This window comes from Prionailurus bengalensis, chromosome C1, assembly GCF_016509475.1.
Source record: "Prionailurus bengalensis isolate Pbe53 chromosome C1, Fcat_Pben_1.1_paternal_pri, whole genome shotgun sequence".
NCBI classification, from domain to species: Eukaryota; Metazoa; Chordata; class Mammalia; order Carnivora; family Felidae; genus Prionailurus; species Prionailurus bengalensis.
The window spans coordinates 30,695,117-30,716,217 of NC_057345.1; the positions used below are offsets into that span (position 1 = coordinate 30,695,117).

The 21,101-nt window shown below is 53.2% G+C and overlaps 1 protein-coding gene across 3 annotated transcripts; it reads right to left on the reverse strand.

The window, feature by feature from the left end:
- Window positions 1–691: 691 nt before the first annotated feature.
- Window positions 692–20,823, reverse strand: NT5C1A (5'-nucleotidase, cytosolic IA). 3 transcript variants are annotated; one of them, XR_006296992.1, is made up of 7 exons: window positions 20,522–20,823; window positions 13,706–13,873; window positions 13,116–13,245; window positions 11,801–11,923; window positions 9,713–9,897; window positions 7,397–8,179; window positions 692–3,488 (listed from the first exon to the last, which is right to left on the reverse strand). XR_006296992.1 is itself a non-coding variant. In XM_043578692.1 (6 exons), exons 1-6 carry the CDS (start codon window positions 20,654–20,656, stop codon window positions 7,814–7,816), a joined length of 1,107 nt encoding a protein of 368 aa, XP_043434627.1. In that variant the 5' UTR covers window positions 20,657–20,823; the 3' UTR covers window positions 692–7,813. The 3 variants fall into 3 exon arrangements, 1 of the variants encoding a protein (XP_043434627.1); XR_006296991.1 differs by having other exon boundaries at window positions 6,160–8,179; XM_043578692.1 differs by having other exon boundaries at window positions 692–8,179.
- Between the last annotated feature and the right edge of the window lie 278 nt (window positions 20,824–21,101).

Here is a 21,101-nt window from a genome sequence, read left to right on the forward strand (position 1 = left end):
TAACAGACCTGAATTTGACTGTTCAATTATAGGCACATTTATTGACACCCACTTAGGGCTGGGGGACCCCAAAATGAAGCGGGAGATTCTCCTTTGGGATATGGAAGAAAGAACTATGGGCCTATCTAGGATGCAAGGGAGAAAGTGATCTATCCCTTATGATATCCTGGGTTTTGAGAGAGCCTAGTTGAGGAAGTTGTATTTGGGATGAGTCTTGACAGGACCTCAGCAGAGGGGAAGTCGAGTAGCAGCAGAAATGAGGGCGGTGGACAGAATGGTGGAGAGGTATTGGCCCCGTGTCAAGGGGGCTGTGGAGGGGGCTGAGGAGTAGGGGGAAAGAAATGTGAAGGCTGAGGCAAGAGTCTGAGTCATGCCCTTCCTCCTCCATCTTACACCCTCTCTTATCTCCTCTTCTTCTCCCACCCCATTCCACCCTCCCTTGGTAGTTCCAGATGGGAACACTGAGTCCATTGAGCCAAGAGCACTATCAGGAAAAGCGTGCCTTCTGATGGGTTCAGGCTGTAGAATCTCCCCTCAGGGTGGTCTTCATGTGGGGGAAGGTCTACAGAGAGACACTGGACCTGGATGGAACTGATCTCAGGCCTGCTCACTACATGAAATGCCACTGGCATTTCTTGAGAGGACCAGTTAGTAAATATAATTGTGAGGAAGGAAAAGAAGACAATAGAAATTTATTTTAAAAGTCATCTATTTATTTGAATGGCTTTTATGAGGCAGAAGCTCATGTTGTAAAATTCAGGTATAGGACCAGCATGAGGAATGAGAGGGATCCACACTGACAAGCACACAGCACCCTGTATCACGTGCCTGGGTAAATTCTGTGAGCCCGACAGAGCTGGGGCCCGGGGAGGGCTGATGGCAGACCATAGAGGGGCTGAGCTGAAAACGTATGAGCTGTCTCACCCCCTCCTCAGACAAGGGAACTCACATAGATAACAAAGCGCATGCTCCAACCGTTTAAGGAGGCACTTAGGAGATTTACCATAAAAAACAACCCAAGGAGGTTAGGTTGTAAGGAAGACCAGGGCAGCCCATGTTTGCCAAAGATATAAATAGACCTATAAAGATATAAATAGGGCTTCAGTCAGGTAGATACAAGCATACTATGTATAAGGCTTCACTTTAAATCTTGTTCTATATTGAGGGGGGGAAGGGGACTGAGATGCTTTTTAAGTAGAAACCAGAAGCTAAAGATACACATGCTAATAAAGTACTTGATATGCACACAGTTTAAAACACACAGGGATGAACTAGGTTATCTCTGAGGTCTCTTAAAGATCCTAAACTCTGGGAGCCTGAGTGAAATACCCTTACATGCTCAGTTAGTCGGTTCTGAAGAACCCAGTTCACTGGGCCTGGGCCAGAAGGTGCAGACAGGCGACTCCAGGGCTGGCTTGAGCCTGCAGGATGTGTTTTGTTTGGCTTGTGCAGTGCTTTCCAAATTCAAAAGAGTTGCCAACATTTAAAAGTCCAGATTTTTAGCTTCTCTTGAAAAATGGGGTGGGGATATCTGGCCACACCAGCACACATTCCCATGTGGCAGAAACCGTGTCAGACAACAGCGTATGCACGCTCCCTTTCACTAAAGACTCTGCCTCTCTTCTCTCATTTATGTTTCCTGCCTGGTCCATGGAGGCCCTTGTGACCAGGCCCAGACACCCAGTCCGTGGTGACCTCATGATTTTCTACCTGGTGGAAGCTACAAGCTTAGCCTTGAGGCCTTTATCCTAATTCCATGGTGGACCCATCTTAACAGTGGACCCACGGAGGCATTTTCACCCACAATCCAGGAGTATGGGAGGCAGTAACCCCAGTCTGTAGAACTTTCATTTGTCTGACAGGGACCTCTCTCTAATCCTAAGAAGATGAATAACTGAAAAGTTGCCAGCCATATTTCACTTTCATAAATTCAATCCCAAAGGCTTTGGGGAGATACTTCCTGATCAAGGCCAAGAGTTAGTCATTTCTGGGCCAGACTAGAACACCCAAGCGGAGAAAGGAATCCCAGACTAGATCGGGCTGGGCCAGGGGAGCAGGGAAGAAGGTAGCTTTTCTGGCCATGACCATGAGATGACCAGGACAGCTGCGTGAGGTTGGCAGGTTTTGCAGGTGTTAAGAAAGCTCCACTCATGTCATAGTGTGAATGACACCATTTGGATTCATGCAGTATACAATCTGCCCAACTGTACATGTTAACCCTGGGACTATTAGGGGGAAAAAAGAAATAAGTGGAAATGGTGAGGCAAATGAGGTCCAAAGGGGTGTCCTAGCACAGATTCTACCACTTCTTTCCCAAGACTGCAGGGTGTAGGACTGGGAGGTAGAGGATTATAAGTCAAGATCTTGTTGGCCAGAGTCTGGAAGCTGGCAAGAAAGATAAGTGGCCCCCATGCTGCACATGTGCAAATGCCCATGAGATGATGGGAATGGCCAGAAGCAGTCCCAGGAAACAGGGCTGGCCATAGTATGGGGGGCCCAGGATCCTTAGTTAACAGAGATAACCATCCTGTCCACTGTCCACACACACACACACAAACACACACACACACACATACACACACACACACACACAGAGTTGTCAGCAGATATATCTGACCCATTACACGCTCACATAAACAAACATACATGCAGTTTTTATCCTGTTGTACACACTCAGATGAATGTGTCCAAACACACAATCACAGTGGTTGCTGGTAAGAGCAATCAGCTTGTCACACAGGAAATTTTCAGTCCTTTCCTGCAGGAATCTAGGACAGCACCAACACAGGAGACAAAAATCAACCCCTGAATAAAACCACCAACTCTGGCCTGTAGTGCCATCTTCTGGCAGGATGGGGTATTGTACTTTGCCTCAAAATGGTGAAACCCAGTAGTTTCCCAGGCACGGGATCCAGGGAAGCCACCAGCCCCAGGATGCCATCCCCCCTCCTCCTTGTGTTCTGCCCTAGTGGGGTGAGACCCCGGCGTCCTGAGTTGTACCACGGCATCAGAGAATGAACATTCAGGGCCTTGAATGCCCTCTGGAAAGCAATGCCCAACACCAACAGGGATGTCAAAATAGGGTTTCATCTTTCATGCCAACTTTAACTCACTGGTAGGGGGCGCCTGGAAGGCTGGGTTGAGAAGGCTTCTGAGGCCAAGTCTGGGCATATGGGAGAAGAGTATCACGATGGAACAGTGATGTCTACAGGTGGGACCACTTCCACACTTGCCATTCTTGCAGTGGATTCTGCAACCGTGGTAAGTTCCTAAACCTGCAGGGTCCTAGATTTCTCGTGATGCACAATTCCACCGCGAGGGTATGCGTGTTTGTCGCTCACACCCGCATAGCACAAGACAATTGCCACTCTGACTTTTGCTGGAGTTTTATCTCTTGCTTGATCAGTAACATCTGCGCCAGCTAAAGCCCTCACTGAAACTCTTCATGAAGAACTTGTTCTTGCTTCCACAGAAAGCTTGCAAGTGACCTGTCAGATCAGAGTGCTGAAGTCAACATTGGGCACTTTGCTTTATCCAAAACTAATATTTAGTGAAACCCATCCATCTACCAGCACTTGTCACTTCCCGAGAGGCCCCATGATGGCAATGACAAACTTACAAAGCCATGTTGGTCAGGTGTTGGACAGCCATCTGGGCTCAGCCCTTGCCAGGGGTCCCGCTCCCTGCTCCTCACCCGTCCGTTTAGGAGGGCACGTTCAAGTCAAATTTGCGCATCAACAACACTTCAAATTACAACAGGCCATGGGTCACTTGAAAATAGTCAAAACTTGAAATCTAAAATCCTCAAATGCCAAGAGTCGGTTGCAGTCAACGTCAAGGCACTTAGCTGGGTGGGGCCTGAAATTTTCTGCAACCCTAATGATGCTCATTGATGGACATGGAACCCCCACCCCCATGCTCCCCTTTCTGGCAGTAAAACCAGCATCTAACTCCACTGCTTAGGTGGATGTGAGCTGGTCTCTCCCAGTATGGGGCAAACTGGAGATGTTTGCCTTAGCCCAGGGTCAGATAAATATTTTCAGCTCCTTGTTCTCTGTTGAAAGAAGTCAACTCTGCTGTTGTGTGCAAACGCAGCCATAGACATATGTGAACCAACGGGCATGTCTGTGTTCCAATAGAAGTTTCTTTACAAGAATAGGTGGTGAGCTAGGTGTGGCCCATAATTTGCCAAACCCTTCATTAGCCCAATACAAAGGTCTTCAAGCTGGGTTCCAGGGAAGGGCGGCGGCCGGGGGCGGGGAGGCGGTGGGGATGTCTGGAGGTGCTTCAGGAGTTCTACAAATGTTTGGCTCTAATTTAAATCCCTCTTAGCTATTTAGGAAACTGCAACAAATATGTACCCACTTTGTCATGAAGCTTCTCTGGCCACCTCTATGCTGTCTGGCAGAATGGCTAAAAGCCTGGGTCCCAATAAACAGACATGCGCTTGAGGACCAGTGCGGCCACTTACTAGCTGCGTGACTTTGGGCAGGTTACTGTCTCTAAGTCGAGTGGATGATGGCCATCGTGCTGGTGCAGCCTCCTGGACGCCCCTCTGGCTGAACTGTGGGAAGATGGCGTTGTCACAGTGGAAGATGGCCAGGGCAGCTGAGGCCATGGAAGGTCACTCGGGCTCGGGCCAGTGCTATTTACTGTTATGGAGGTATTTCAATACCTTTATCACCAGTTTGGTGTACTGGTGCACACCAGTTACACCAGTTGAATATCATTGTAATGCCAGATCCACCGCGGGTTTGAACTTCTTGCTGGTTTTGATTTCTTCTGGCATCTTCTGCCACCATCCCCACCATTCTGATTGGGCACTCAGGAAAAGGAGGGGGGAGTTCTGCATTGATCTTAACAGCCTCAGTGCATAGAACAGGGCTTGTTGTTCTGTTCAGTGGCAGTTTCCACTGGGTCTGGGACTTATGTTGGCAAGCACTTCCTGGGAAGTGTTCCATAGGACTTGTCAGGGAGCGGGACTGTTGGCTTACAGGGGTCCAGCATTTCAGGAGCTGTGGCCCCTCTGCCCCAGTGCTGCAGTCCAGTGGGGGCTTTGGTGCTCAGCTGTCTTTTTAATTTGCCTGGTGAGACAATCAAGGATGTCCCTTGCCCCGGAGCTCCTCCTCGCCACTGGAAACAATCAGAACGTGTGTCTGGCTGCTGCCTCGCCTGCCTCCAGGATTCTGGCCTTTGACTGTAGCCACTGAAGGCTGTTTTCCAGGCCTGAGATGCTCATTTAGGGTTTTAATAATAGAATTGGACCCCAGTGTTGCTCACTGCCCGGGGCTATCCATGTCTATTACTGGTGGCTCCAGTGAAATCGCGACTTTTACTACACCTTATCTTTCTGCTTCCAGCATCATATTTTTCTGCTTCCTGAGAGACTTAGAAGAATCTGGGCTGTTTATCACTAGGTTCTGGAAGCAGGACCTCTTGGGTCCCAGAAGCCCTGGGGTTTATCTTAATTAGGCGCCATCTGCTACCTAATATACACGTCTGCCCTGGTCATCCAGCCTGATACTATTCCATGAACCTTGGCTGTGCCCAGCTTTGCAGGCTGCTTATGGCTGTGGCTGGCTCTGTGAGCCCTAGAGGCTCATCCAAGGGGGTGATTCTGATGGGGGGAGGACAGAGGCCCTTTTGTGGTCTAGTCAAGATCAAAGATAACTCCCTCTCTCACTGTCTTTCCTGCAGGCTGTTCTTAGGTCTCACTATCTCCGGGCTTGGAGCAGAGGGAGGAGCTCAAAAACCAGACCCTCTGCCCTGAGGCGTCCTCTGTTGGCCGGAAGAATCCTGCGCCTCCTGTGATAAGGCAGTCATTGGGGGGGTCTGCCCCAAGCACTTAGCAAGGTCTAGACCTACCCCCCACCCCCCAGTTTCCCTGCAGCCCCCGACACAGAGTGAAAATCAGACCCAGCACTTCTCTTCTGGCCCCAACTGTTGCACATTTTAAGAACCACCTCTGTCTTCCCACTTTTTTCTCCATCCTGGATTATCTTTCTGCAACTACTACCCTGCCCTACACTGCCCAGAACGATTACCCATTCGGACTCTGAGCCGAGTCCTCAAAATGACAAAGGTCAGAAGGTCAGGCCCCACGTGGCCCTTCATCCCCTTTTCCAGCCCTCATAAGCCGTCCAACCCTCCTGCACACACCTCCAGGCTCCTGTCCCTATGATGGTTCCTGTGGCTTGCTTCACGGAGTGCTTGCTCACGCTGGGATTCTTCTCGGAGCCAGGCAATCAGTTGCTCACACAGACAGCTGCTCACCCTTTCTGGGTCTTCCTGAGGGACAAGTTCTCAGTGTCCCCACCCTCCCTTCATAGGGAGCCAGGCTCGTCCGCAAAGGAGGAGGCTGACTCATCAAGGAGTGAGAGTTCTCCGCGGGAAGTGGTGACAAAGGAGCTGCAGAGGCTCCTGCAAGGGTGGAGGATCCACTGGGGCACTGCAGGGGGAGGTCACTTCATCCTGGAGTCCCTTGCACAGCATCCCAGTGACAGAGAGCTCAGTACTTCCGCTCGCAGTCCCATAGCTGGAGAATCTTGCTAGTGCACACACTTCAGCTCCTTGCTCTCTAGCTGGTCACTGTCTCAGATCTGACCTTCCCACGTCACCCGGGGTGGGCCTTCCCTCCCACGCAGGCAGGACTACCTCCCCCTTTAGCCCCTGAGCTTTCTTCCTCTGCATTTGGGTCCACAACAGTGAACCCAAAACCCCACCTCTTCTCCCACTGGCGGAGCTGCTTGGCAGCACAGCAGGATGCGATCATTGAGGGAGGAGGGGGGGCTGAGCTGAGGGGGTTGGGAGGCAGGAACAAAAGGAAATTTGGCTGAAAGCAAAAGCAAAGGGAGCACTGGGCAGGCTGCCACCACCGCTCCTCCCTGGGAGAGCTTGCAGTGCCCCCTGCTGGTGGAAGGAGAGCTTGCGCGCAGGTTAAATTGGCTCCTCTCTCCTTCCGCAAACCCTGCCCCTGGCAGCTGACCCCTGGTGCATGACTCAGAGTAGAGGATCACAGGGAGCAGATGGGTCATCTTGTCCAGTGGTTTCCAAACGTGTGGCATTAGAGGTAGGGTTGCTGCAGACAATTGTGCATTTTGCCCATCTGACAAAGGCCTCTGGCCTGAGGAGCCAGTGGGGGCTGAAAAACAGGCTACATGCTGCCGAGCAAGGCAAGGACCCCAGTGTGGGTCTGGGCCAGCCCCCAGGAAGGGCCGTCTTTTTGAAATTCATTCTAGAGACAGTGCTCTTCTCTAATTGAACAAATGTACCATACGGACTAGCAGCGGCCCTATCACAGGGCAATCTTATTAAACCAAGCTTCTTGAGCTGAAGGAGACTTTGAAAACCACCTACAAGATGGGGGAACTGAGGGCCATGAAAGGGAGGGACTTACCCGAAGTCAGACAGCTAATGCCAGGACGGAGCTTAGAAGCCGGATGCCTTCGCTCTCAAAGCCATGTTCCTTGCATCCCACTGAGCTGGTTTTCATCCCAGGCCCCTTCCCTTCTTACCTGGCTCCTCTGACCAGGCCCCACCCTGGCTCCTCTGACCTGCCACCCTTGTTCCCTCAACTTTCTCTGCAACCCAGCTACTCTGCAGTCTTCCTCTCCTTGCCGGAATCATGGCACAGTGTTTGCCCGAAAGAGGGGCTGGTGAGAATTCTGGCTCAGTCCGCATAATTCCCCACCAGTCCCTCACTCGTGGGGATGGGAGCAGTCGTGTAGGACAGAGTGGTGAGGAACTAGAAGGGTCCACTGGACGACATGGTGAAGTATATGACAGGGGGCTGTGCCTGGAGCTGGCGGCTCAGCTACTGTGCAGACGGGGCCTGCTTCGCAGGTGCAGCCTGCTGGGGTGTCTGTGCCACGCCGTAAGGCACATGGGCGGCCACTGTGCCCATCTCCTGAGCCCCAGCCACATGGAACATCTGGTCGTCGAAGAAGATGTGTGGGCGGATCTTCTCAAGGAGGGGGCCCTTGGGCGCTCCCGCAAGGAACAGGGCTTCGTCTGTCTCCAGGCCCCAGCTGCGCAGGGTCTTGAGAGCCCGGGCCCCAGAACTGGCCGCGCTGCGTGCCGTCACCAAGTAGGTGCGGATTGGACACTCCAGCCGCAGGCCCTTGGAGTAGAACTTCTTCTGCAGCCTACCCAGTGCCTCTAGAAAGCCCTTCAAGGGGCCCTACAAGAAGGCAAGGGAACACTGTGAGCTCATCCGTCTCCCAAACATTTGCCCCCTCCCCCCTCCAGCTGGGCTCCTTCCTAAAGCACGAGTGTCTTGTTTGGGACAGGAAAGCTTCTCGGGATCCCCAAATCTCCCACTTCTCCTATGCCTGCTAGGGCCACTGTGTGCATCAAGGGGACTGTAGGTACCTATACTGGTCTGGTCTCCACACTGCTGTGATTGGGGATGTCTGTGTCAGAATAACCATACCAGAGCAACTGTTACTCTGTATGTCCATCCATGTGCCCACCAGGTACATGGGTGTCTGTCCTGCAGCTGTGTAAGTGTGGCCTTCTGTGCTCATCAGCAGGGAGGATATTAAAAATACTTAGTAACTATGGCATGGGCACCCTCCAGTCAGAATGGACTCCAGATGCAAATAACTGGGACAGACAGACCAATGGGTACCTGCTGAATATCGACCCTACCCATTGGGCACAGGTGGCTCAGGGTGTCGTGTTCCAGCTCTCTAGGGTCAGGGAAAGGATTTACTCTCTACTGTGCCTAGAACAACAAAGCTTAATGAGGATGTGTGAATAAAGAACCAGATGCTGATGAAGAGGGAAATCTCAACAGCAGCTGGAGATGAGGGCCTGTGGGCTTCTAATCTAGGAGACCCCTCACTGGCTGGGTGAGCCAGTGAAACAGGGGTCACTGGCAAGCAGTGTTCTCCTGGGACTCTGCCTACCACTTAGTGGTAAAACTGTCCTGCCCTGGATTCCCGGGGATTTCAGAGGAATCCCAAAAGAATGCAAGTTGGATGACTATCCGGGGGCCACAACTACAGAAAGCCTGCTGAGCTCTGGAGAAAGAGGTTCTGGGATTATTGAGTAACGAGATTTTTGTTAAAAGCGCAAATAGGAGCTCCCAGGGGGTCTGAGAATCCCAACACCTCTAACCCCAGGGGGTTTTCACAGGCTCCAGGGCACAGTCTCAGGGAGACTCCAAGCCATGGGAGGGCCCCTGAGCCTCCCGGCCAAGGGATAGATGGCAGGAGGTGGGAAGGCCGGTGTGACCCAAAGCAGGTAGGCTGCTGCAGACCCCACCCTCGTCTGGATCTCCTGCCCCCTGAGGAGCCGTCCAGAGTTTCCTTTTCTCCAGTGAGGTAAATGGGAGCTTCCCGAGGACCTGGGAGACTACTCAGAGGGGTGAGGGAATTTCAGAGAAGGAACAAAGGCTCCAGAGAGAAGATGGCAGCTCTGGGGAGAGGGTGAGGCCTTTGAAGAGAGGAGGGAAGCTTCGGAGAGGGCAGGGGAACTTAGAGAATGGGGGCTTCCAAAGGGGGGTGGGATTGCACTGAGGTAGATGGGGTTCATTGAGGGGAGCCAGGGGTCAGGTGAGAGGGATGAGGGCTGGAGGCCTGGTTGAGGGGACCCAGTTGGATTCTGGGCTGAGCTTGGGGTTTGGTTCTGGGCTCAAAGTTCCAGCCAAGGGCAAGTTCTGGGGACCCTCCTTGCCCCTCTCAGGGGTTCTGGGGAGTGTGTGGAGCACCTGAGCCAAAGGTTTGTTCTCGTGGGCCTTCTCATGCTCGAAGAACCTGTCCAGCCCATGGGCCTTGACGATGCGCTCCGACTCATCGGAGAAGAGCACAGCATCCCCATCGAAGGCCACGCGCAGCTGACTCTGGGATACAGCCACGTCCCTGCTGGGGCTGAAGATGGTGGCGGCTGCAATTCCTGGGCAGAGAGAGGCAAGCGTTGTCTGCTTTCATCTAGGCAATGGGGGGGAAGGGTGCCCTGACACCTGCCTCAGCTGCCTGGGGCCAGGAGACCACTATCTCAGGCTGTTCATGTCCCACTGGCCTCACCCAGGACTCAGAGCAAGGCTAATGAGGGCTCATTTTCAGAATATTTAAAAACTGGCCAATAAAAATGGACAGTGGCTTTTGCTCTGAGTAGGACTTTGAGGGCGCTGGCCCAGGTCAGGGTTTCCTTTTAGTTGCTGCTGTGTGGGAAGGTCTGGGGTGGGGGCAGCAGGAAACAGGGGTCATTCAGAGAACGCAGGGAAGCAGCTGTTTATCAATCAGTAGGGAGAAATTTCAGTTCTTTAATATCTAGTAAGGTCATGCTGGTATGGACCAGCTAAATGTCAGTCCTGACCAGAAGGAAGGGCCCCCCAGGTCACTTTTGTCCTTCTAGGAGCTACTTACAGGCACCTGATGTTGACTCGCTAGGGGCTGGGAAGGAGCCCTAACCTGGGCTTGGCCTCAGTTACCCTCTCCTGTTGATTCTGGCAAAGTCTCTCACCTTCTCTGGACCAAGGTGGAGTTAAGGGTGTCTGAGCTCTGTCTGGAGCTGAGATTCCAGGCTGAAGCCTATAGGCACCCCCAGTCCACTGCCACAGTGACCACCAGGTATGCCCCACTCAGGCCTCCTTAAAGCAACATGGGCGACCATCAAGGGCAGTCCCAATGCTATGTGACTGTGTACATAGAATCTCTGCAAGCCTGGGCTTCTCCAGGGGTCAGGGATGCCTGTGGGAGCCCTGGCCCCAGACCAGAGCAGCACTGGACAGCAGAGAGCCAGCGCTAAGAGGCTGGAGGCCTGGGGATCTGTTCTCTAGCTGCCATCTCTCCAAAGGCTGCTTCAGCCCTGCTCTTGGGAATCTAGGCTCACAGAGGTTGGACTAGGGCAGAGCTCTGTGAGGAGAGAGCAGCGCCAGGCTCCCTTCAGCAGCCTGAGGATGCTCTAAGTAGGACCAGGTCCTGGGCATCAGGCCAGGCACCTTCTCAGCACCTGCAACACTGGAGCCAAGATGAACCAGGACCACCCGACTCTGGGCAGGGCCTCCCTCCTGACCATCCCCTGCTTGCTAGCCTGAGCTCAAATTACAGACATATAGAGACACACATGCAGGCCAGTGCCAAGGCCCCAACCAGAGGGTGTGACATCTGCCTAGGGAAATCACTTCCGGTTTCTGGTTAAAGAAAGCCTCTTGGAGCCCAAAGCATCTCAAAAGAGTGAGGCATCAGTGGGAAAGAGGCCAGGCTTCTAGGCAGGAGACAGCATGAAAGAAGAGGAAAGTGGATATATTGTTGGTTGATAGAGAAACCCACCAGTAGTGTTCAGCCTGAGGAGCCGTCTCAGGCAGGGGGACAGTCCTTCCTCCCCTGTGGGCCCGTTTTCTTCCACGAGCAAGGGGGATATGCACCCTGTCAGGAGGGCCGAGACTGTGGATGCCACCCCAAACTGCCACTTGAGAGAGACACATGGACTCTGGGAAATTCTCTTCGTCAGTACCTGCAGCTGTGTCTCCTAACTTCACCTCGGCACGGCCAGGCCAGCTGCTGCAATGCCAGCCATTTCCCAGACCGCAGTGCTCAGGATGTTCTAGATACTGACCTTCTTCCCCACTGGCCCTGCGAGGGGCGGAGGCTGCTCATGGTCACACAGGAATCAGAACTACTGACCCGGAGGGTTCTTAGAAGAGAGTACAGGTCATAGGAATTAAGGAAGATACTTCCTTTCCAGTTACCATGGTAACCCTTAGCACCTGCTCAGAGCTTTAGGACCAAGCCCCGCACCCCCCGAAACCCCTCTGTCAGACTCCCCCATATTCTCCCTTCCCAGTTTGACTCACCTTCATCAATGGCTTCCCGCACTTTTTCCGCATCAGCTGACAGGTAGAGGTTTGTGTGATAGGCCTTGAGGTAGCAGATGGGGCTATTCCCACCTGTCATGCAGAACCGCTCAATGAACAGGTCTGGGGAGGAGGTAGAAAACACCCAGGTGATGCCCGAGTCAACCCTCAGGGCCTCAGAGTGGTCCCTTGGTGTCCAGTGGGTGCCATATTGGTTCTGAGTGGTGGTGGGGCAGCAGAGGGATTCTCTGAATGATTTTACATCACCATTCCTCTCTCTGAGCCCCTCCATCCTTCATTCATGTAACATGGATGGGCAACCAGGAGTGACTGCCTGGCTCAGGGTAATATCTTCTTGCCAGGTAGTCACAGTACTACAAAAGGTGGGTCCCCAGCCAAGCCTGGCCCTCCTGGCCATAGCTGATTGGATAGGGGCAGACACCTGACCCAAGCTGGGCCAATCAGATCCTCTCCAAGCCTGGGCTGATAGTGACTCCCTGCCCCTGTGTGCGGAGGCTGTAAAAGATTTGGTGGTTGGTTAAGAGGCTGTCTGAGCCCACTGAGTTATTCCATCACTACCCTAGCCCCCATGAGGGACAATCCACAATGGAAGGGCTAACGCTTGGTGCAGCAGGAGCCCTTGAAGGCCATGCTCCAGTACTGTAGATGGTGTCTCCTGTTTACTAGGTGCTTATGTCCTAGGGCACTTAAATATTTTGAATATCATCGCTCCCAGCGATTTGAAGTTAGGATTTTAAAAATGCCACCGAAGTTCTGTTGGTTGCTTAAAACAAGAACTTGTAAACTTATAAAGCTAGCTCTGGAGGATCTATTACTTCCAATCAAGAGTTTGGACTAAGACACAAAGTCCCTTCTCTCTGACAACTGCACCTACTTCACCTAGCAGCCTTGTGAGGCCTGTGAGCCCCACTGCAGACAGAGAAACTGAGGCATGGAGGCAGCAAGTGCCCTGCCCAATGCATAGGCAGGGTGGCCTGTGCAGTGGTGTACCGGAGCTGGCTTGTACCAGCTTGCGAGAGCCTAATGTTAAGCATTCAGGGATTTTTTTTTTTTTTGAGCCAGTTAGATTGTTCAACTGTTGACAACTTGAAATCAGTCATGGTGGGAATATTTATGCCCTAAGATGGCAATCAGAGTTTTTGTTTGTTTGTTTGTTTTGTTTTCTTAAAGACCCAGCTTACCAGCATACCCCTGGGCTCAGGTTCCAGTTGGTATCACCTCCCTCCTGCAGAAGTGTGGCCCTATCCCCAAGCCTTTAGTAAGGGTGTCCCATGGCCAAGCCCCTGATGCTCACCGTAGTGGTTGATACTGTTGATGAGACGGACACCCACTTGAGCGTGGTTGTTGGTCACGAGGACAATGTCAAAGATGTCCTCACTATCGGGGTACAGCTCCCGCAGCCGCCTGTTCACAGCCTCCAGAGCCTGGATGGGAGAGAGGACCCTCTTGCTCAGAGCCCCGGGGACTGATATCTGGAGTTGGTAGCCAGGGCTGGGGAGGAGGGGGGTCAGCTGGGATCTAATGGTGGGAGAGTGGGAGAGGGGAGGTCAGGGACTGGCCAGGGGTGAGAACAGTGGACTTGGACTGTCTCATCCTAACCTCACATCATGCTGGTTGATGGCTGCACAGGGGCGCCTCACTAAAAGGGTGAGTGGAGGCTGAAATCCAGTCCATTTCCACTCACCAAGCTAGTTACCTGGAGCGGGGCTGCATTAGCGCAGAGGATGGGGAGGCTTCTTCCCACAATGGCTCTGTCCCCTTGCCAAGCCAAGTTCCCGTGGGCTGGCATCTGCCCGGGGGTGGTGGGGAGGGGGGTGGCTTTCCTTACTCAAACACCTAGGAGTGCTTTTTCTGATCCCCACAAAAGCACTACATGGCACCCACCTTCACGAAGGGGAAGGCCGGTCCGGGACTGAAAGGCTCGTTCTCATGTTCCAGCTGGTAGCGCACATACTCCTCCACGCCCTGCTCCGTGTAGATGCGCTGCTCCTCGTCCATGCGGAACAAGGCTCGGGAGGACACAGCAATGGTGACGGCATTCTGAGGCTTGGGCTGTGCAGGTGCAGGAGGAGGGCTGTTACTCACACTCCCTGAGGCAGGTCGCACATGCCAGCTTCCCTGGGTACTGGGGACAGGGAGAAGACCCAGGCCCCGTCTCTGCCCTAAGAAGCCTCTGCCTTGGGCAGGGGCAGACCTGGGTCAGGACCCCCTCCATGCGGGACCCAGCCAGGAACTGAGGGAGATGGTGGCTCCCCACCAAGGAGCATGATCTGGTGGGAGGGATATGCCCTCGGGCAGTCTGCAATCTAGTCAGCTATCTGGACACAACGGAAAAATGAATACAGTGTATGTAGCCAGAGTATTGATGCCCAAGATGGTCTCCTGATGGGTTCCATTACCAAATGAGAGCTATATGCCCCTTAGGAAGAAATGGTGCCCAGAAACGTAGCAGTTACATAAGAAAATTTATCTCCAGCCCAGATCTTTCTCCCGAGCTCCAGACTTCTACATCTAACTGCCCAGTTGACCAACAGACACTCAAACTCAACGTGCCCAAAGCTGAATTCCCACCACCCCTTGCACCTCCAAACCTGATCCCCCACCCACCTCCTCATCTCATTCTCAGCACCATCATGGACTCAACACTAAGGTCAGAGCTGAGATGTCAACCTCAGCTCCTCCCTGTTCCTCAATTCCCCCTCCCCCACCAATCAATCAATCAATTAATCAATCACCAAAACCCGTCAACTGTATAGAATCCATCTACTTCTTTGCGTCTTCCCTGCCAAAGTCGAGCCCATCACCATCTCCCACGCCAGGTCATCCATATTGTTGTCAGGGGATGTTTCTCAAGTTCACATCTGATGATGCCCCTCCCCCTTTCAGTGGTACCCACTCTTCTTAAGTTCTGTTCCATAGCCTTGAGTATGGAGTAGAAAGCCCTTTGAGACAGACCCCTATCTCTCTCCACTGTCACCTTCCTGTTATCCCACTTTGTTCAGTCTGACCTTTCTCATGTCCGAACATACCCTTCTGTCTGTCTCTGAGCCTTTGCATGTGATGTCCCCTCTGCCTGATCTGCTCTTTCCTTGACTCCATCTAGCTAACTTCTTTTTTAGTGTTTATTTATTTTTGAGAGAGAGAGAGAGAGAACATGAGAGGGGGAGGGGCAGAGAGAGGGAGACACAGAATCCAAAGCAGGCTCCAGGCTCCAAGCTGTCAGCACAGAGCCCGACACACAAACCAAGCCATCATGACCTCAGCCAAAGTCAAATGCTTAACCTACTGAACCACCCAAGCGCCCCTCCATGTGGCCAATTTCTACCCAACCTGCAGATCTCAAACTGCATGTTGCCTGCAGGAAGTCACTCCTTGCTCCTAGTCCTGGGCTTGCTACCCCTCCCATAGATTTCCTTTTTTAATCAAATTTAGTGCAGCCTTCATTTAACGATTTCCATTTCTAGACAGATATGGGGAGGAAGCAGGAACCATGCTTAAATTCTGAGGGAGCAAGAACCAGGACTATCTTGTTTATTTACTGTATCTAGAGTGCTTAAAACTGTGCCTAGCACACAGCAGGTGCTCGGTAAATTTGCAATGCTCAAGTAATCTGTTTCAACGAGAAACAGTATTTGCCATGACAAACTTAATGCGAACTGGACATTCCAGCGCAGTACCTCGATCTGCTCAGATTGCTTGACATATGGTAGGTGCTCAGAGAATACTTTTTTGGTTGATGCAAATTTTACAACCATTAACTGGTCCTTTGTGCCAGGACCCTGGGCTCTGCCTGGGAATGGCCCTGGTAGTGACTTGGCTCCTACCCTCAGAGTCACGGGCTAGTAGGGAAGAAAAGCAGGTAAACAGAGACACAAGAGGGGGTTAGAATGAGTAATAGAACACAGGTGAAAGCAGAGTTTTGATGACAGGGGTTCACAGTAGGCTGCCACAGGAGAGGAGGTATTTGCATGGAGCCCGGAAGGAGGAGTCAGGTGAAGGGAGGCCTAGGAGGTGAACACGTGCACAGTGCATTCACAAAGGTGAGCAGAGACCAGGGCAGGTGTGGGTGGAGATGAGCCCAGAAGACGGGGCAGGTGCTAGAAGGCCTCTGTCGGGGCCTGGGAGGGCCTCAGAGCTCCCTCACCACCTGCAATGGAATGGGGAAAGGGGCGCCACCACAGACAGCAGCTGGACCCTTTGTAATCCGCGGGGAGGATTAGAATGTGGGTGCTTGCCTGTGGGTGCACACGCACCCAGAGTCCCAGCACATCTGTGTGGCCTGAGCATTCCTGGAACTGTGATTCCCACTTTGTAGATGAGGAAACACAGGTGCAAGGTGAGAGTAACACTCATAAATGGGCCTCAAATTCTGACCTGCTGCTGCCAGCACTGTGGGCCATGTGCTCAACCCCATTGCTTCCCTCTGGAGTCAAGCCTGGGTCCCAATCAGTTGACAACATTGAGCGATTACCATGTGACAGGCACCGTGCTGGAGACATGGCAGGAAACAATACAGGCATGATCCTCGCTCCCATGGAGCTTATGATCTACCCCCAAGGCAGAGATCTGTGCCATCCTTTAGAACAGCATTGTCCAGTAGAACTTCTGTGATAATAGACACGTTCAGTGCTGTCTGTGTGGATACGTGTGACTACGGAGCAACTTGAAATGTGACTAGTGAGACTGGGGAACTGGATTTTTAATTGCATTGAGTTTTAATCAATGTAAATCTCAGTGGCTATGAATGGCTAGTGGCTAATGGAGCTCTAAACCTCAAAGTAGTAACAGAAGACCAAAGAGTTCCCCAAGCTCATGTGGTAAACCTCAGTTTGCATTTGAGTTTTACCCCAACCAAGATGGTGTCTGTGGCCAGCAGGGCCAGGGAAAGGCAGTGACAAGACAGGTGCCTCTTCTCTGGGACTCAACCCAAGTGCCTCTCCCAGTTGCCAAGCACCCCCTGATCATGGGTTGGGTACCTCCCAATCTCCTTGGCAACTGTGAGCTTTCAAGGAAAAAAGGTAAAGTTAAAAGACCAACAGGAAAGCGGTGATAGAGGCCTGGCCAGGGATGGTGAGGGTGGGATCGGGGGAGTGGGGAGACCACTCTTACAAACCCAGGAAACCTGCTGGGCTTCAGGACAGGGCCTGAGCTTGCTCCACCCCCTGGGCTTCCTGCCCCCAGGGACAGGCCCATCACCCCTTCAAGGACAGACAGCCAGCTGCCCTCTCAGCCCCTTCAGGCAGGTTCCCAAGTCAGCCGCTCCAAACCAGGCAGCCAGCCAAGGTCTCGCTCCTCACTTGCTGTCCCACAGTCCCTGCCAGACTACTGCATTCTGGGTCCCCTCTGGCTGAGCTATTCAGACCCCATCCCATCCCAGGAAAAACATCCCAGTTGCCTTTCTTCTCTTATAAATGGGGGAGTAGACTCAGAGAGGGGCAGAGTATTACTCTAGGTCACACAGCAAAGTCAAGGCAGAGGCAGGTATGGAAGATCCCAAGTCTCTGGTCTCTAACTTGGCCTCTGTCCACACAGCAGCACCTCCCCCCATAAACCCCTCCTTGATTGCTCCCAGATGACCCCAACCCCTTCCATGTCAGCCACTTCCTTGGGACCCTTGGCCCACACAGACTTCCCCTTACAGATTTGAGAGAAATGATGAGGGAACACCATGCCCTAAGGTGGAGGTTCCTAAGGGCAGGGCTCTCTTTCTCCTCAGAATGGAGGTCCCCAGGGCAGGACCCTTCTGCCAGCTCCATCTGCTTTGACACTGTACAAGTGGGATAGGTTCTTAGGGCCCAGAGGGCATGAACTGCTGTGAGAGATACAGAGAGAGTGGCCTCTCCAGGCTTTAGGCAGAGCTGAAGGGACAGGTGAAGGGCTGACCAGAGCTGGGGAGAAGCCAAGCACTTGGAGAAGCCCCTGGACCCGGTTGCAGAGGAAGGCCACCCCTTCACGTGTTGTCAGGCATACCTGGGAACAGTTCCTCCAGAATGCAGAAGGAAGTCCAGATTCCAGACCGGGAATTGGGTCAGAGCAACCCTTCTCCCAGACCAGGGATTCAGCCCGAGAACACTGGGCTCCAGGGAGCCACAGTCCTGCCAGTTCTCTCTGCCTTCCACGGGCGCTGGGGGGCCGGTGAGGGGGGGATAATGCAGGAAAGGCGGCCTCGCCCAGCCTGCCAGAGGAGCTCTCATTTAGACTGACAAGATTCTGCCTGTTGGGCCCAAGAGAGGAACGTAGCCAAAAGCTGTTATTTCTAAAAAGTCATGCTGGGAGACGAGCTGCTGGAAGAGAGAGTGACAAGCTAGGTCTGGACTGAGGAGTTCTCTGACCCCATGAGGTGAGGGGCTCCTATGGGCTTTCAGGGCTTAAATATTTCACTCAAGCCCCCGGGAATGAGAATAAGCTCTAATGGGGCCCAGGAGGCCTAAAGCCCCCAAAATAGCCTTTAGGAGGGGAGGCTGCTACAGGAAGGAGCGGGGGGCTGGGAGGCCGCCAGGTCCTGGCCTCCCAGAGGACCATGAGGCATCAGGGGTCATGACTGACAACTGGACCTGAGCTCCCTGGTTCCACGGAGGAGATACATTGGTGAGCTCCACACACGACCCCAGTCCCAGTCTCCATCCCCTGGGCCATGCCATGACATTAGTCAAACTTCCTCCTCAGGCAGGGACCAGCCTCCTCACTGGTCTGCCTGCTGCCAGACTCACCCTCTCCCAGCCGTCTCCCACACAGCCCCAGAATGATCTTGCTAAAATGAAATGGGACCAAGTTAATCCCTTGCTGAAAAATCCTGCAATAGCACCCTAATCGTTGTCATACTTTTTAAAAAGAAGATTAAACTTTTATTTCAATGAACTCCTGGGCAGAACCCCAATATGTAAATCAGATATTACTATAGCTTATGAGTATAAATTTATTTTACTAATTTACTATTTGATTCAAATGTATTACATGCACATGATATATTATAATGTCAACCAATGGGAACGGCACAGTTGTACAGGTGATAAATTTGAAACTGGGGGTTAGGCTGCCAATGCAGACTTACGCTTCATCATCTAGTTATTTGTTTCTGTGTTTGTTGGTTTTTGCACAGTATTGAGAAAGTCCTGAGTCACACCAATAAGCAGTTGCAAATGGTAAAAAAAAAAAAAAAAAAAAAAAAGTATGGTTTTAAACTACAAGTCTCAAGATACTCAGCAATAGTAATTGCCAGCAATTTCAAGATAATCTTCTATTAAGCAGTTCACAGGGAAAGCTTTATTCTGAATTTTGCTAAAAAAGAAAAAAAAAAAAGAACCTGTAGCATAAGTTAATATGTTGGTGGTATCCAAGGTGCTAAGACGTCCACATAACACATTTGAGGGAACTGAGCTTTATTACACATTTTAATTGTTTAAAAGGAAGTTGGAAGGAAAATGAAAATAAATTTGATCTGCATATAAGCAGACCCCCAGAAACATGGGGCCCCAATGGAACCTAGTTTTAAAACCCCTAACCCACTGAATACCCAGGGTCTCTGGCATCGCTCTGATGTATCTCCCAAAGATCCTGCATTCTCCCACTCAAAGACATCCCCAAGCCTTTTGCCCGTCCTGTTTTCCTGTCTGCCTGGGAACTGCTGTCTACTCAGGCTTTAAGGTGAGCTCAGATACCACCTCTACAAAGCCTTCCTTCGTGGGCCGTCACTTGCTCCCCTATGCTCCCTCTCCCCCCCCATCCCAGGCACCTTGTAGGGTCTTTTATCTGAGCTCTCACTATGTCCAGGGTCTCCCTCAGTGCACTGTGAGCTCCTGAGGCAGAGACTCAACCCAGTTCATCTCTCAATCCCCACTGCTGAGCTGGGAGGGCCTAGAGGTGCTGCAGGAAATGACTGTTGACAGGGTGGGCCTCCTGGGGAAGGCCGGAGGGAAGCAGCAGGATGCTTTAAGGTCAGGCAGGTGCTGTTTAGAGGATGCCTCTGGGCCAACCTCCGTTCAGTCCCCTTTCCAAGCTGTGAGATCTGGGAAGCAGGGATGAGCAACGCCAAGGCGAATCTGTCCTATGGGGAGAGGAGCTCTCTCCTCTGTGTGAGTATCAGAGGGCTGGGACCACCATGGGGGGCACGGGGATGTTGGTGACTACTGCGATGGGAGCAGAGTCCGGAGCTGTGCGGCGGAGTCCAGCGTCGGGAGCCCTGAACACAGAGCGAAGATCCCAGTGCAGCTTAGGACGCGGGCAGCGCAGCACCCTGAGCCCAGGGCGCAGGGCCTTGAGCCAGAGTCCGAACGCAGGCGCTCGGGTCCGGGGCCCGGTGCCCAGATCGCAGGGACCTGAGCGCACAGCGAGGAGCCGGGTTTCCAGTGTCAGGTTACCTGAGCCCGGGGCGCTTCCGTAGGCGCCGCAGACCCGTTTTGCCAACAAGTGCTGCTGTCCGCGCGCCCCTGGCCGCCCTCTGTCTGAGGAGCTGGGCCCTGATGACAGCATGGGGGAGGGGGTCCTGGCGTGGAACCCGAGCGCCGGTTAAAACAACAACATCAACACCCGCGCGGAGCTCCCAAAATAAACGTGAGCCAGCGCCAACTGCCCGGCGCATTCTGGTGCTGAGGAGCCGCCTCCCCTCCCGGAGGGCCGCCACGGGCCCCTCTCTAGGGGGCTTACGACCCTCCCCCGGTGACCCTTCCCCAGCCCTCCTCCGTACCCAGGCCCTGATGTTACCGATTTGGGTTTCTTCTTGGGCGCGAGGTTGTCGTAGAAAGTCTTGGTTTCCTCCCATCGCGGGGCCGCCGCGGTCTCTGCCCCTGGCCTGGGCTCGCGGGGCTCGCGGGGCTCGCGTGGGTCCCCGAGTTCCATGATCCGGCTGCGACCCGGCCGGCGGGAGCAGGCGGCGGCGGGGACGCGGCGCTGGCGGGGCTGGGCTGCAGCAGGGAGGCGCGTCCCGGGCGTGAGAAGGGGGCGGGCCGCGGCGGGGAGTGTGCGCGCGCTAGCCCGCGGGGAGGCGGGGGGCCGGAGGGAGGGTGGCTAAATTCGCCCTCCTCGCTGCCCTCGCGTTGCTCTTTGCGGGATGTGTACTGGGTGGCAGCGGAGTCCAGGAATGAATGGCGGCGGGGAGGGGGCTCTAGGGAGGGTTTGGCCTCTGGGACTCCCAGGGGGAGGGGCCCTAAAGCTGGGCTTGCGGGCTGCTGCGGATTCCGGATTTCGGGGATCGTGTTCTTCACTGGTGCTCAAGGGCACCCAGAAAGGAGAGGCCTCACAACTTTTTTCCCAGGATGGTGATCCCCAAAGAAGAAAATGAAAA